The sequence below is a fragment of the Hyla sarda genome, chromosome 5 (genome assembly GCF_029499605.1).
Source record: "Hyla sarda isolate aHylSar1 chromosome 5, aHylSar1.hap1, whole genome shotgun sequence".
Classification (NCBI taxonomy): Eukaryota; Metazoa; Chordata; class Amphibia; order Anura; family Hylidae; genus Hyla; species Hyla sarda.
The window spans coordinates 320,500,687-320,515,910 of NC_079193.1; the positions used below are offsets into that span (position 1 = coordinate 320,500,687).

At 41.8% G+C, this 15,224-nt stretch overlaps 1 protein-coding gene across 3 annotated transcripts in view; it reads right to left on the reverse strand.

The window, feature by feature from the left end:
- LOC130274209 (E3 ubiquitin-protein ligase RNF31-like) overlaps positions 1-15,224 on the reverse strand; it is a 78,244-nt gene that overhangs the window by 40,377 nt on the left and 22,643 nt on the right. For all 3 annotated transcript variants that reach the window (XM_056522263.1, XM_056522264.1, XM_056522262.1), the window contains 4 exons: positions 13,199-13,244; positions 9,587-9,657; positions 8,100-8,270; positions 6,279-6,461 (listed from right to left, as the gene is read on the reverse strand). In XM_056522263.1, the coding sequence (XP_056378238.1) occupies positions 6,279-6,461; positions 8,100-8,270; positions 9,587-9,657; positions 13,199-13,244 (471 nt within the window). The remainder of the gene's footprint in view (positions 1-6,278; positions 6,462-8,099; positions 8,271-9,586; positions 9,658-13,198; positions 13,245-15,224) is intronic.

Consider the following 15,224-nt stretch of genomic DNA (forward strand, 5'->3'; position numbering starts at 1 on the left):
TGCAGGTAATAAGAGGTCACTGTCTGAGGTCAACCCACTGATCAGTGCTTTGCTCTGCTTGTTATGTGATAGCTTTTATGGGCTTGTTCATTGCTGGCTGGGATTTGTAGTGCAGCAACTGTACACAGTAGTGTGGTTAACAGGAGGTCATTGTCTGAGGTCAGCTTGAAATTCTACTTGATTTGTGAAGGCTTTCTGGGATCAGTAGTTCTTGCTCTCTATCTTACCTTTCTCCAAAACTGTGGCGCAATGAAGTGCATAGGGCTTTGTCATCTATTCAAACCAACCCCTATGCTGTGTCCTAAGTAGCCTGAGAGCTGTATGGCACATACTACAAAGTGATGATTAAATAACCTGGGGTCATGTGATCTTGCTGATAGCTGCATTGTATGCTGGGCTACCCTGACGTCATCTCAGTGTTCCCAGTACTTACTAATTTGCTTCAGGTGCTAATACGCCATGTGTTCCTCATCCCTCCTGCTAATATTACTGATGTTGCCAGGCTTGCACAAGCAGAGCCAGGCAATGTTTGAAAGTTTGGCGAGCCACTGTCACCACAAAGTTCTGAGTGAGACTTGGTTCACCAGGCTCAGCTTGCTCATCTCTAACATTGACACTTTTATTTTGCCAGCTCTTCTATATCACCATGGAAGTGAGGACAATATATTATTGCTGGTTATTGTGTCAAAGTTTATTTGATCACCAAACAGAATAAAATAGTTAATTTACATAATATTACATTGAGTTATGTACATTTAACAGTCTGCAGTACTATTAAAGCACAATTAAGAAATTCTATTAATTTTAAAGGGAACTTGTCACTTTAAATAATTCAGTCCAATGTGCAGGCAGCATGTTATAGAGCAGGATCATCTGAGCAGATTGGTATATAGATTTAAGGAAAAAGTTCCAGCATAATCAGTCATTTATTCATTTATATCTCTGCGCATTCTGGGTTTACATGGCTAAATGACAAGTTATCCTGGAATTTTTCAACAGCATTTTCATTTTTTAAGCATGTGGCCAGGGTTATCCAGCGCAGGGTCTGGGTAGAGTTTAAAGAGTACCCGTCATTAAACCATATTTTCTAAACTAGATTCTAAACAAAGATTATATTCCCTAACTACTCCTCATTTCTATGAGCTTCAAAAAGCTCTGTATCATACTCTTCCTCTTTTTCACATTGTGTGAGCTCCCGGTAGGAGAAAGTGGGCGTTCCCCAGCAGATGTAATGTCTCTGGATCCTTTGAGAGCTGTGCCTCACCATGCCCCGCATGCACTTCCTGTGTTTGGTCTCCTGCCAAGTCGGAGGAGACCAAACTAACTGTTTGACTTGTGGCAGGGAACAGAACAGAGCCACCTAGTGGCCATTTTTTCAGTCACATTAACCCCTTAAGGACCCAACCATTTTACACCTCAGGACCCGGCCTTTTTTTGCAAATCTGACCACTGTCACTTTAAACATTAATAACTCTGGAATGCTTTTAGTTATCATTCTGATTCCAAGATTGTTTTTTTCATGACATATTCTACTTTAACATAGTGGTAAAATTTTGTGGTAACTTGCATACTTTCTTGGTGAAAAATCCCCAAATTTTATGAAAAATTTGAAAATTTTGCATTTTTCTCACTTTGAAGCTCTCTGCTTGTAAAGAAAATGGATATTCCAAATAATTTATTTTTTTATTCACATATACAATATGTCTACTTTATGTTTGCATCATAAAATTGACGTGTTTTTACTTTTGGAAGACACCAGAGGGCTTCAAAGTTCAGCAGCAATTTTCCAATTTTTCACAAAATTTCCAAACTCACAATTTTTCATGGACCAGTTCAGGTTTGAAGTGGATTTGAAGGGTCTTCATTTTAGAAATACCCCACAAATGACCCCATTATAAAAACTGCACCCCCCAAAGTATTCAAAATGACATTCAGTCCGCGTTTTAACCCTTTAGGTGTTTCACAGGAATAGCAGCAAAGTGAAGGAGAAAATTCACAATCTCCATTTTTTACACTTGCATGTTCTTGTAGACCCAAGTTTTGAATTTTTACAAGGGGAAAAAGGAGAAAATGTATACTTATATTTGTAGCCCAATTTCTCTCGAGTAAGCACATACCTCATATGTCTATGTAAAGTGTTCGGCGGGCGCAGTAGAGGGCTCAGAAGCGAAGGAGCGACAAGGGGATTTTGGAGAGTACGTTTTTTTTAAATGGTTTTTGGGGGGCATGTTGCATTTAGGAAGCCCCTATGGTGCCAGAACAGCAAAAATCCCCCACATGGCATACCATTTTGGAAACTAGACCCCTTGAGGTATGTAACAAGGAATAAAGTGAGCTGTAATACCCCACAGGTGTTTCACGACTTTTGCATAAGTAAAAAAATAAAAATAAAATTTCACTAAAATGTGTGTTTCCCCCCCAAATTTCACATTTTTGCAAGGGTTAATAGCAGAAAATACCCCCCAAACATTGTAACCCCATCTCTTCTGAGTATGAAGGTACCCCATAAGTTGACCTGAGGTGTACTATGGGTGAACTACAATGCTCAGAAGAGAAGGAGTCATATTTGGCTTTTTGAGAGCAAATTTTGCTCGGGGGCATGTCGCATTTAGGAAGCCCCTATGGTGCCAGGACAGCAAAAAAAAAACACATGTCATACCATTTTGGAAACTAGACCCCTCGGGGAACGTAACAAGAAATAAAGTGAGCCTTAATACCCCACAGGGGTTTCACGACTTTTGCATACGTAAAAAAAAAAATAAAAAAAAAATCACTAAAAGGTGTGTTTCCCCCCCAAATTTCACATTTTTGCAAGGGTTAATAGCAGAAAATACCCGCCAAAATTTGTAACCACATCTCTTCTGAGTATGGAGGTACCCCAAAAGTTGACCTGAAGTGCACTACGGGCGAACTACAATGCTCAGAAGAGAAGGAGTCATATTTGGCTTTTTGAGAGCAAATTTTGCTCGGGGGGCATGTCGCATTTAGGAAGCCCCTATGGTGCCAGGACAGCAAAATAACCCCCACATGGCATACCATTTTGGAAACTAGACCCCTTGAGGAACGTAAGAAGGCGTACAGTGAGCATTTACCCCCCACTGGTGTCTGTCATATCTTTGGAACAGTGGGCTGTACAACATTTTTAATTTGCACAGCCCACTCTTCCAAAGATCTGTCAGACACCAGTGGGGTGTAAATTCTCACTGCACCCCTCATTACATTCCGTGAGGGGTGTAGTTTCCGAAATGGGGTCACATGTGGGGTTTTGTTTTTTTTTGCGTTTGTCAAAACCGCTGTAACAATCAGCCACCCCTGTGCAAATCACCTCAAATGTACATGGCGCACTCTCCCTTCTGGGCCTTGTTGTGCGCCCCCAGAGCACTTTGCGCCCACATATGGGGTATCTCCGTACTCGGGAGAAATTGCATTACAAATTTTGGGGGGCTTTTTTCCCCTTTACCTCTTGTCAAAATGAAAAGTATAGGGCAACACCAGCATGTTAGTGTAAAAAGTTTATTTTTTTTACACTAACATGCTGGTGTAGACCCCAACTTCACCTTTTCATAAGGGGTGAAAGGAGAAAAAGACCCCCAAGATTTGTTAGTCAATTTCTCCCGAGTACGGCGATACCCCATATGTGACCCTATTCTGTTGCCTTGAAATACGACAGGGCTCCAAAGTGAGAGCGCCCTGCGCATTTGAGGCCTGAATTAGGGATTTGCATAGGGGTGGACATAGGGGTATTCTACGCCAGTGATTCCCAAACAGGGTGTCTCCAGCTGTTGCAAAACTCCCAGCATGCCTGGACAGTCAACGGCTGTCCGGCAATACTGGGAGTTGTTGTTTTGCAACAGCTGGAGGCTCCATTTTGGAAAGAGTGGCGTACCAGGCGTTTTTCATTTTTATTGGGGAGGGAGGGGGGCTGTGTAGGGGTATGTGTATATGTAGTGTTTTTTACTTTTTATTTTATTATGTGGTAGTGTAGTGTAGTGTTTTTAGGGTACAGTCGCACGGGCGGGGGGGTTACAGCGAGTTTGAGCTGCCGCGCAAAATTTGCTGCATTGCAAACTTGCAGCCCGATACTCACTGTAAGCCGCCTGCCCATGTGAGTGTACCCTGTACATTCACAGGGGGGACCTTCAGCTGTTGCAAAACTACTACTCCCAGCATGCCTGAGAATGTTTGGGAGTTGTGGTTTTGCAACAGCTGGAGGCACACGGGTTGGGAAACACTGAGTTAGGAAACAATGTTTCCCAACCAGTGTGCTTCCAGCTGTTGCAAAACCACAACTCCCAAACATTCTCAGGCATGCTGGGAGTAGTAGTTCGGCAACATCTTTAGAGCCAGATGTTGGAGTTGTAGTTTTGCAACATCTGGAGGACTAGTTTGCAGACCACTAATACAGTGGTTCCCAATCTGTGCCCTTATAGATGTTGCAAAACTACAACCCCCAGTATGCCAAAACTGTCCAGGCATGCTGGGAGTTGTAGTTCTGCAACATCTGAAGGGCCAGATGTTACAGCACTACAACTCCCAGCATGCCTGGACAGTAAGGGCATGCTGAGGATGTGTAGTTTTGCAACATCTGGAAGGGCACAGTGGTCCCAAACTGTGGACCTCCAGATGTTGCAAAACTGCAACTCCCAGCATGCCCAGACGCCAAGGGCGGTCTGGGCATGCTGGGAGTTGTAGTTTACAGGGTCCTATTACAGCAATGCATGTCGCTTTACGGCGACGTGCATTGCTGTAAAGGGCCCGACCGCGGCTGAAAATCTACTCACCTGTCTCCCCCGCCGCCATCTTCCTCGTCTGGATCCGGGTCTTCAGGGACGAGGTAAGTACCGGGGCCGATCCCCAGCACTCCCCCGTCCTCCGACGCGTCCTCCGGTCTTCCTCCGTTCCTCTCCGGACTTTCAGGGGCCGGGCAGGACGGGAGGAAGTAACCGCCCCCCCTCCTGCGATTGGTCGGTTAACTAACCGACAGATCGCAGGGTATAGGAGGAGGTGGCAGGCTTGCCACCTCGCTCCTATACTCCAGCATGGTCCTGGCTGTCTGTGACAGCCGGGATCATGCGAAATTACCGGGCGGTCGGGTCCCAGAAACCCGATCAGCCCGGTATCGCCGCAGATCGCAAGGGCGATTTCCCTTGCGATTTGCGGCGATCGCCGACATGGGGGGCCTACATGGCCCCCCTCGGCGTTTGCCCTGGATGCCTGCTGAAGGATTTCAGCAGGCATCCAGTTCCGATCTCTGCCCGGCGAGCGGCAGAGACCGGAAAACGCCAGGACGTACGGGGACGTCCTGGGTCCTTAAGGCCCAGGGTGCGGGGACGTCCCCGTACGTCCTGGGTCCTTAAGAGGTTAAAGGATAACTCTGGGATGTAACAACTTATCCCCTATCCTAAGGATAGGCGATAAGTATTAGATCGCGGGAGGTCCAACTGATGAGACCCGCCGCGATCTCCCGAACTGCACCCCAGTTCTCAGCATGAATGAGGTGTGTCAACCACCGCACGAAGCGACGCCCAACATGCCACCTCCATACAGCTCTATGGGAAAGCCAGAGCGCTGCTTTCGGTAATCTCCAGCTCTGTTATAGTACTGCATGGAAGGGGCGTGTTGGCCGCAGCTTCGTGCTGTGGTCGAAAAGGCTTGTTTCATGCAGGGAGCCAGGGCTCCATGCAGGAGATCACGGGGGGCCCCAGCGGTCGGACTCCCCGCGATCTAACACTTATCCCCTATCCTTAGGTTAGGGGATAAGTTGGTACTTCCCGGAGTTCTCCTTTAAAAACATATAAAGTTTGAGAATTCTAACAGCAAGTAAATAGCAAAGTGTCTTATAATTTCATAAGGAACAATATATTAACAGTTTAGTTTGGTGACAGGTACTATTTAAATTGGAAGGGTTGCTTTTAAATATGATGTATATTCCCATACAAAAAATTTTTAATTCCAAGAACAATGGGGGAGATTTATCAAAACCTGTGCAAAGGAAAAGTTGCCCTGTAACCCATAGCAACCAATCCGATTGCTTTTTTCATTTTGCAGAGGCCTTGCTAAAAATTAAAGAAGTGAGCTTATTGGTTGCTATGGGCAAGTGGGCAACTTTTCCTCTTGACAGGTTTTGATAAATCTCCCTCAATATGACTATATCAATGTTCTGCATGCACACAGAGACTGGGAACAGAGTAACTGAAGTTTGAATCAAACTTGTTATGAAAACATGATATAGTTATAGATGTCCTTACATTGTATATGTTTACACTTTTATTTAATACCTGTGTGTCCAATAAGTTAAAATACTCCCTTGATTCCTCTGTGTTGCCTTCATTCTCCAGATCAGGCTTTTTGCAGATAGGACACACCACATGAATAATACTCTTTTCTTTGATCACCGAGGAGAAATGATGAATGAAACACAGTTCACAGAAGGAGCAGTTGCAGTGCGTCATCTTCACAAACTGAAAGACAACAGGACTGGGACTAAGAGATGGAGCCCACAGAACAATAATGTAAGGAATGATACAGGCTAGGGTGCATGAGACTGTGTTCAAGGACGCTGACACAGAGAATGGAGAGAGAAACCATCACTCACCTCCCTGGGTTCCCACGCAGCGTCACTACAGCTGATCGGTCCTCCAGTCCATCTCCTTCATACTTCTGAGTGTAAAGAAGCGTCATATAGCGCTCAGCCTATCGCCGGCCGAGGCAGAAGATTTCAGCGGCCGGCGATAGGCTGAGCGCCATGTGATGCTTCGTTACACCAGGAAGTATGAAGGAGATGGACCTGGAGGACTGATCAGCTGTAGTGGCGCTCCGCGGGAACCCAGGGAGGTGAGTGATGGTTTATTTTCATTTATTTTGCAGCCCGGGCAGGACGGAGCAGGAATACTCTGCACTAGAGTACTCCTTTAAAGGAAATCTGTCTGCAGTATCACCCGCACTAAAGCTGTCACACAGGCTTGTAGTGCGGGAGATGCTGATGAAAACAATACTCATGGCATCCAGATTTACCCAGCTGTACACTAACACAGGGCGCAAGAACAGGGAGGGGGGTTATGAATATTGATGAGCCAGTTGGACCGCCGCCCGGTGAAGATGACACCAGCGTGCCCCTAGCTCTGCCCATGCCCCGGCCCTCATTTGCATGAAAAGAAAAAAGCTAATTGCGGCAAAATGGCTGGGCAAATCTGGACACAGTGAGAATCGTTTTGATCAGCATCACCTGCCCTACAAGCCTGTGTGACAGCTTTAGTGTGGGTGAAACTGCTGACAGATTTCCTTTAAAGATAAGGACCACTTCTGAGAGGTTAAAGAGGTTATCCAGGGAAAGAAAAGCAGAGCTATTTTCTTCCAAAAACAGCACCACATCTTGTCCTTAGGTTGTGTTTAATATTATAGCTTGCCTTCATTCACTTCACTGGAACTAAGCTGCAATGCCACACACAACTGAGGACAGATATGGTGCTGTTTTTGAAAAAAATTAGTTTTTCTTTTCTAATCGGGGATAACCCTTTAAAAACTGTAAATTCCAGTTATGGCTTCATGCACACGACAAGGAGGTTGTACAGCCATGCATGGAGTCCCATACATCTCTGCATATTGTTCTGTAATGCTTCTAGGAAAAAAATGCCTCCATAAATGTCATCCTTTGGAGCATACTATAATTTTTTTTACTCTTTGATTTACATTTAAGCTGACAGAAAAAATGTATGTATGCCTCTACATGATAGAAGGCTCCATGCACTTCTTTGCCTCTATCCAGCTGTCTAGTGGTAGTTTAGATTCTTTGGGACACTCCCTGGGGGACAATATTAAAGGGGTTATCCAGGAATAGAAAAATACATCTAATTTCTTTCAAAAACAGCTCCATATTCTGTCCCCAGGTTGGGTGTGGTTTTACAACTTGGCTCCTTTTACTTTAATGGAACTGACTTGCAGAACAACACCCCACCTGGAGACAGACGGGGAGCGGTTTTTGATAGAAAGTAGCTCTGTTTTTCTATTCCTGGGTAACCCCTTTATTAGTAGTTAAAGTGATTTTGTTATTCCATTAGCTTTAAAATATTGCACATACTGTATATTAGAAAAGGAGTAACCTTTGAGTATGGGTATTTCTCACAGCATATCTGACACTCATGTGACAGGTACTGTACAGCAGATTTGTAGTCTTTGCAGGAGGAGACAGCTTCTTTTATATCTTCCATTTTCCATGAGCCATCATTGATATTACATAACTCATCATAGATTTTTTGTTTCAATTCCAACACCTGTATATGAGAACAAGAATAGAATTGAATAGTTAATATTAATGATACAGAACATAATGATAGGGATAACAATGTAAGAATTTCACATTATGGAAACTGTAGGCAAAAAAAAATAAATACGTATTTAAGCTTCGGTGAAAGTCAGCTCTATAATTCCGAAATTTAAAAAGTATCTGTCACCAAATAAACTGTTCTGAACTACCTCAGACTGTGTTCCCTAACTACTTCCAACACCCCTCCTGCCCTTAAAAACAATTTCAGAGCTTTAAAAAGCTGTGTATCATACCTTTCTTCTTGCTCACATAGGGCAATTTCCCAGCAGCAGAAAGTGAGCGCTTCTGTGATGTCATGCCTGCTGGGGGACAACTTCTGCCCTCACATTGTTGGAGCATTATGATGAATAGAAGACCTCAGGCACTGTACAGTCTTTGCAGATTTCAGTGAGGCTCTCCTTCAGCTGTCAGTCTGTGCAGCTTTCTGTGAGAATCTGTGGAGCTTTCACTTTCTGTGAAGCTGACAATCAAGCTCCATGCAGAGAAACACTTCCTGGGTTCGGACTCCAGCGAGGAGACCGAACACACTGTATTAATTGTGGCAGGGAACAGATCAGAGCCACCTAGTGGCTGTTTTTTATCACACATTTTAAAGGTATTTATGTTGATAATTTTAAAAGCAAGTGATTGGGAAAGTGTCTGCTAATTACACAAGGAACACAATATTAAGTTTTATTTGGTGACAGGTACTCTTTAATGACTATCACATTGGCAGATTTTTACAATTCCTCCTAAAAAAATCCAGAACCCATTGTCAGAACTGATGGGGCATTAAGGCCATGTTTACACGACGGAATTTCCAAGCAGAATGCTGTGAAATTATTCTGCTTGGAAATTCTGTTGCAGCAGAGTCTGCAGCAAAAACATCTGCTGCAGACATCCTGATTTAGGCCTCTGCTGAAAGAATTAACATATACATTCTGTTGCCGGAATCCATTTGGAAATGAATTGCTATCTATTTCCAAGGTTCATAGCGCCGGCATATTCTGCCTGTGGCCACTATTTTACCGGCATATATTCCGTAAAAATTCCGCCATGTAAACATGGCCTAACAGAGTGTGTAGGAACATGGCCAACTGACTAGGTGAATTACAACACATAGTTGTAAATTTTTTCACATATTTTTACATTTAGTAAAAGATGCTCAAAAACGATTATTTTGTGTGAGATACATGTTTTTACATATTTTCATCTAGTGGAAATGGTTATAAAGACACTGAACTAAGGCTAGAAAAGGAAGAAGGAAGAAAGATGCATACTTACATGTAAGTCAACTGTTGTATCCTCTGTATTTTTATGTGAAACTTTCATGCTTAAAGATGTATTGTCATTATCTATTGGAGGAAAATCAGGGATTTTTCAGGCAATACAACTGCAAATATAATTAACAACTATCAGCCCCCACCTATCATATTTTCCTATTTTCTTTTTGTTGAATATGAATACTTTGAAATAAAATTAATGAATTTGTTGTTCAACATATTCTAGAATCTTTCATTGTTTTTGTCTTATACACTTTATTAGAACTACATTACAGTGACCCTCCAGCCCCCTGGTTTGCAATATTTTCACTTATGATGGCGTTTCCTGGACAATGCTAATCTGAGATAACAATTCAAAATGTCTTCGCACCAGCAGGGCCGAAATGTGGCACATGATCAGCATACGCACTTGAGTTGGAACATAAAAATTAGTGACTAAAATCTACAGCTAAAGAGCATGTGTAATTAGATTAAAAGGGAACTTGGAAATACAGTCCAATTGGCAGGCATCATGTTATAGAGGAGGAGGAGCTGAGCAGATTGATATATAGTTGTGTGGGAAAAGTTCCTGAACAACTTGTTATTTATTTTTGAAAATCTCTGTTTATTCTGGGACTAAGAAATCATGTGGGCGGTCCTACTCTGTGATTGACAGCTATTTGTGTATAAGTGAGCATATAGAGAGCTGTCAATCACTGAGTAGGACCACCCACTTGACTTCTTAGCCTAGAATGAGCAGAGATTTACATAAAGAAATGATAAGTTATCCTGGAACTTTATTAACCTACAATTCAGCTACACAATTTGTCAATCAAATCACAACACCTAACCCACAAAAGATTGAGACTGTAATATTGTAAATTTAGAATCTTTATTGAAAAAATAGTACAAGACAAAAAATAGCCTTCCCATTAAAATAACCTACCCTATAAAATACACATACCCCCCAAGAAAACAACAAAAATGGATGGGGAGCATCAGAAGACAATAACCTCTACATCCTATTTCACCAATAACTAATATTACAAACACATCGGCATGTAAAAATACCATATACATAAGTATTAATCCTCACTTGGCTGGGACATGTTGGAGGTTACTGATGTACCCCCCCACCACCCCGACACTTGTTTTGATCCTTCGTCAGCACAAGGCAACATAACAAGATGTGAAAGGGTCTGAAGATTTTCCGAATGTATTGTATATCAATCTGCTCAGCTCCTCCTGATCAGTAACATGATCCCTACAAATTGGGCTGCATTTTCATTGTGACAAGTTCTCATTATTTATGCCAATCAGCAGGCAAGTGTAAATAATGTGTAATAATTTGATGAATGCAGAATGTAGTGGCATGGGTTAAAAGACAATAAAAAGAATTGTAATGGTCATATGCAGTCATATATAATACATCTGAGACCTTTTCTATATACACAAGGACATGGCTATAGGGGGTGAAGTCACACATGAGACCTGGTGCCCGAAAGTCTAATAAAAAAAAAGTATTACAAGTGTAAGGAACCGAAGGGTTAACCTGCACTGAGAGCTTTTGTTTAGTCTTGTTGCTTTGGTTACGCCTCTCTGCTGAGATTGGTCAGCTGACCTTGATTGAACACCTGGTCTGGACCTATTTAACCCCTTAAGGACCAAGGGTTTTTCCGTTTTTGCATTTCCGTTTTTTCCTCCTTGCCTTTAAAAAATCTAAACTCTTTCAATTTGGCACCTAAAAATCCATATGATGACTTATTTTTTGCGCCACCAATTCTACTTTGTAATGATGTTAGTCATTTTGCCCAAAAATCTACGGCGAAATGGAAAAAAAATCATTGTGAGACAAAATTGAAAAAAAACAAAAAAACATTTTGTAACTTTTGGGGGCTTCCGTTTCTACGTAGTGCATTTTTCGGTAACAATGACACCTTATGTTTATTCTGTAGGTCCATACGATTAAAATTATACCCTACTTATATAGGTTTGATTTTGTCGTACTTCTGGAAAAAATCATAACTACATGCAGGAAAATTAATACGTTTAAAATTGTCATCTTCTGACCCCTATAACTTTTTATTTTTCCGCATATGGGGCGGTATGAGGGCTAATTTTATGTGCCGTGATCTGAAGTTTTTAGCGGTACCATTTTTGCATTGATAGGACTTATTGATCACTTTTTATTCATTTTTTTATGATATAAAAAGTGACCAAAAATGCACTATTTTGGATTTTGAAATTGTCTAGCGCGTACGCCATTGACCGAGCGGATTAATTAACGATATATTTTTATAATTCGGACATTTATGCACGTGGCGATACCATATATGTTTATTTTTATTTACACTGTGTTTTTTTTTATGGGAAAAGGGGGGGGGGTGATTCAAACTTTTAATAGGGAAGGGGTTAAATGATCTTTATTCACTTTTTTTGCACTTTTTTTTTGCAGTGTTATAGGTCCCATAGGGACCTATAACACTGCACACACTGATCTTTTACATTGATCACTGGTTTCTCATAGGAAACCAGTGATCGATGATTCTGCCGCTTGACTGCTCATGCCTGGATCTCAGGCCCTGAGCATTCATTCGGCGATTGGACAGTGAGAAGGCAGGTAGGGACCCTCCGGCTGTCCTGTAAGCTGTTCGAAATGCCGCAATTTCGCTGCGGCTATCCCGAACAGCTCCCTGAGCTAACCGGCATGCTTTCACTTTCACTTTAGACGCGGCATTCAACTTTGAATGCCGCGTCTAAAGGGTTAATAGCACGCGGCACCGCGATCAATGCCGCGTGCTATTAGCCACGGGTCCCGGCCGTTGTTAGAGGCCGTGGCCCCGCGTTATAGATCGGGAGAGGACACATGACGTACCGGTACGTCATGTGTCCTTAAGGGGTTAAGCTGGCAGTCTACTCCCAGTCTTTGCTTGCTAAAGAGTTCTGTTTGTCTCCTAGCTAGCTTCTTACTGTATCTGTTATATCTGGCATTTTGACCCTTTGGCTCTGCTCTCTTACTATTCTCTCTGGTATTAGCGATTTTGTACTCTGACAACTCCTGGCTTTTGAAGCGGATAGTGGACTTTGACTTATTGTGTGTGTGTTAGTTTTGCTTTGTTAGTTTGTCTGTTTCCTACTGTTCCTTGACCTGAGTCTGTATTATTGTATTTTACATCCCTCACTTGTCTAGGAAGGGACTGTCTTCGTGGTTACGGACCTGTCGCCTAGGGCAGGTACGTAAGAAGCCAGCGACAGGGGAGTGGGCGAGAATAGTGTGCACTTCTTCCCTGCCCACACATGACAACAAGATTCTGCAACATTCTATGATTTTGCATCTGCATCACTAGACGCATATGGCTACTGCAAACTAATATCTCTCTCTCTTTATATATATATATATATATATATATATATATATACACATAGGTGTGAAGCTAGAGGGTGCTCAAAAATAAAGCTGAAAAGGAGCATGACCGCATCCATAACCTACTATGTTGATAATATAATTGATACAGATTAATACATATGTTTTTTTATTTTCTTGCGCTTTTGACGTTTTTAAAATTGATTTAAGACCGATACAATATAAATTAAAAAAATATTTACTCCTATTAGTAGTTACATTACCCATTACCTCTATGTCTACAGCAAAGCCACAGCAAACAGCGATGAAGAAAGATCTACAACGAAATGATAATAATGTTGCTAAGTGTTTTCACTGGTTTATTGGTTAAAAATATAGTTAACAGTAAAATACGCTTCACGCTATTTACACTAGCAAGTTTAAACACATCTCTGTTGTCCTTCATACATGTCACACAATGTTATTATTGGGGTATGCCCCAAGTATATGTTGTCATCCTATCAAAAAGGGATTCCGATGTATACCAAGGCGCACAGGAGCAGGCCCATTCACTTTAATGGTCTAAACGTAGTCAGCTGTTGACTACATTCTGCCCATTTTTTGCTCATACAACCTTATTATGCTCTATGCAGTAAGTCATTAGTTGTCCTTATGATCTCGAGTGGGGATCAAATTGGATCAACATTTACAGCAAGTGACTTGAATGGGAGCTGGAGGGTATATGGAGTAGGTAAGAATTTTATTTTTACCCTGAAGCTGCCATAGTATAGAAACATCTGTGATGCTGGAATACCCCTAAAATATCTGTTTGTTCTAAGAAACCATGTACACATTTTTGAAGCTCTTATCTGTTAACTCCTAATATAGTTATCCTACAGATTCACAGTTCTTATGGTAAAGCAGCCTTGTCAAATTGGTCCTTTTATTTCAGACAGAGGGAGAGAGGGCTTTACATGAAACAGCTTTTTGACATATTTTTTGTACAGGCAGTTTATTTACAGGGTAACCATGTCCCACATAGATGTCCCTCATAAAACGTAATCAATGTTATGTTTTTCTTATAAATAAGATAGACTGCACGGTACTACATAGCTTGGCGTTATCTTTAAAATGAGAAACAGAGCTGTTTAGCTGTTGGAGGTGGACTCAGTAAATACTGACATTTAGAGGACACCGGGGACCATTCAGAGTATATATTCAGAGTTTATATTTCTAAACCTGTAGACTGTTTTATTCTTTGTGTGCCATGGAAATTAGATATAAACCATCTGATGGTCATTTCTCTACCTGTGTGTTAAGGTACTGCCTGGATGCACAAGCTAGAGGCAGGCAGTATACCTTTTTGGATCATCGGTTGAAGATTTGGGTTTAGGAGGATGTTCTCCCTCACAACCTTTTATGCTTTCTTTTTATAGTTTTGGGTGCCACCCCTTGGGAAAGTTGTGAAGGACAACTGATCATCACAGACACACGATCACCCCTGACCCAAGTAGTCTCAGAACAAAGCTTTTACCTCTGGGTACTGTGACTACAGTCTCCTCAAAGGGTAAGCTCAGAATGCAGTTTACAACCTTTTTAACCTTCAAAAGGTCTTTAACAAACAAAGGGATCTCTTGAATCTCCTAACTACAATGTATTTTTGATATGGGAAATTCAATAAGAAGTGACATGTACAGTATGCACTCTTATACACTCTATAAAAATCCATTTACAGTCCCTGTACTCTTACAAGTGAATTGTACTGGGTTTTTCGCAATAACGCTTTCCCAACACTTGGCTCTCAAGTAACAGTTCTAGCTTCCTTTTTCTTTTTAACATACAAAGCTGTTGGTTGAGAGCCAAATCTGATGAAGGGTTCCATACCCGAAATGTGTTATTGAAATAATAAAATCTTAAAACGACAACAACGTTTTCTTCTTATATTCCAATGACAATGCGGCACCTATAGAGGCATTTTTTCTTTGCCTACTTCATTTATTTGAGAGCCAAAAGGAGGGATTGGGTAGACCATAACATTGAGAAACTGGGACCATTCCTCATAAAGGGACATCCATTGGACAGTGAAATATGGAACGTGGAAGAATGAAACTTCATTTTCTCATTCATGATACATGTATGAAGAGCAACAAAGATATGCTTTTTCTTCCATGTGAACAGTCTTGTGGTGCTCACACTGCTCTGCCCTATGTCCTGGTTTTGACTGACAATCCCTTACAGCTTTCAGATCGGTAGGGAGAACTGTGTAAAGCTGCATCTCATAGGACCACACTGAGATTCTGTAGTGTGAGTTCCAAAT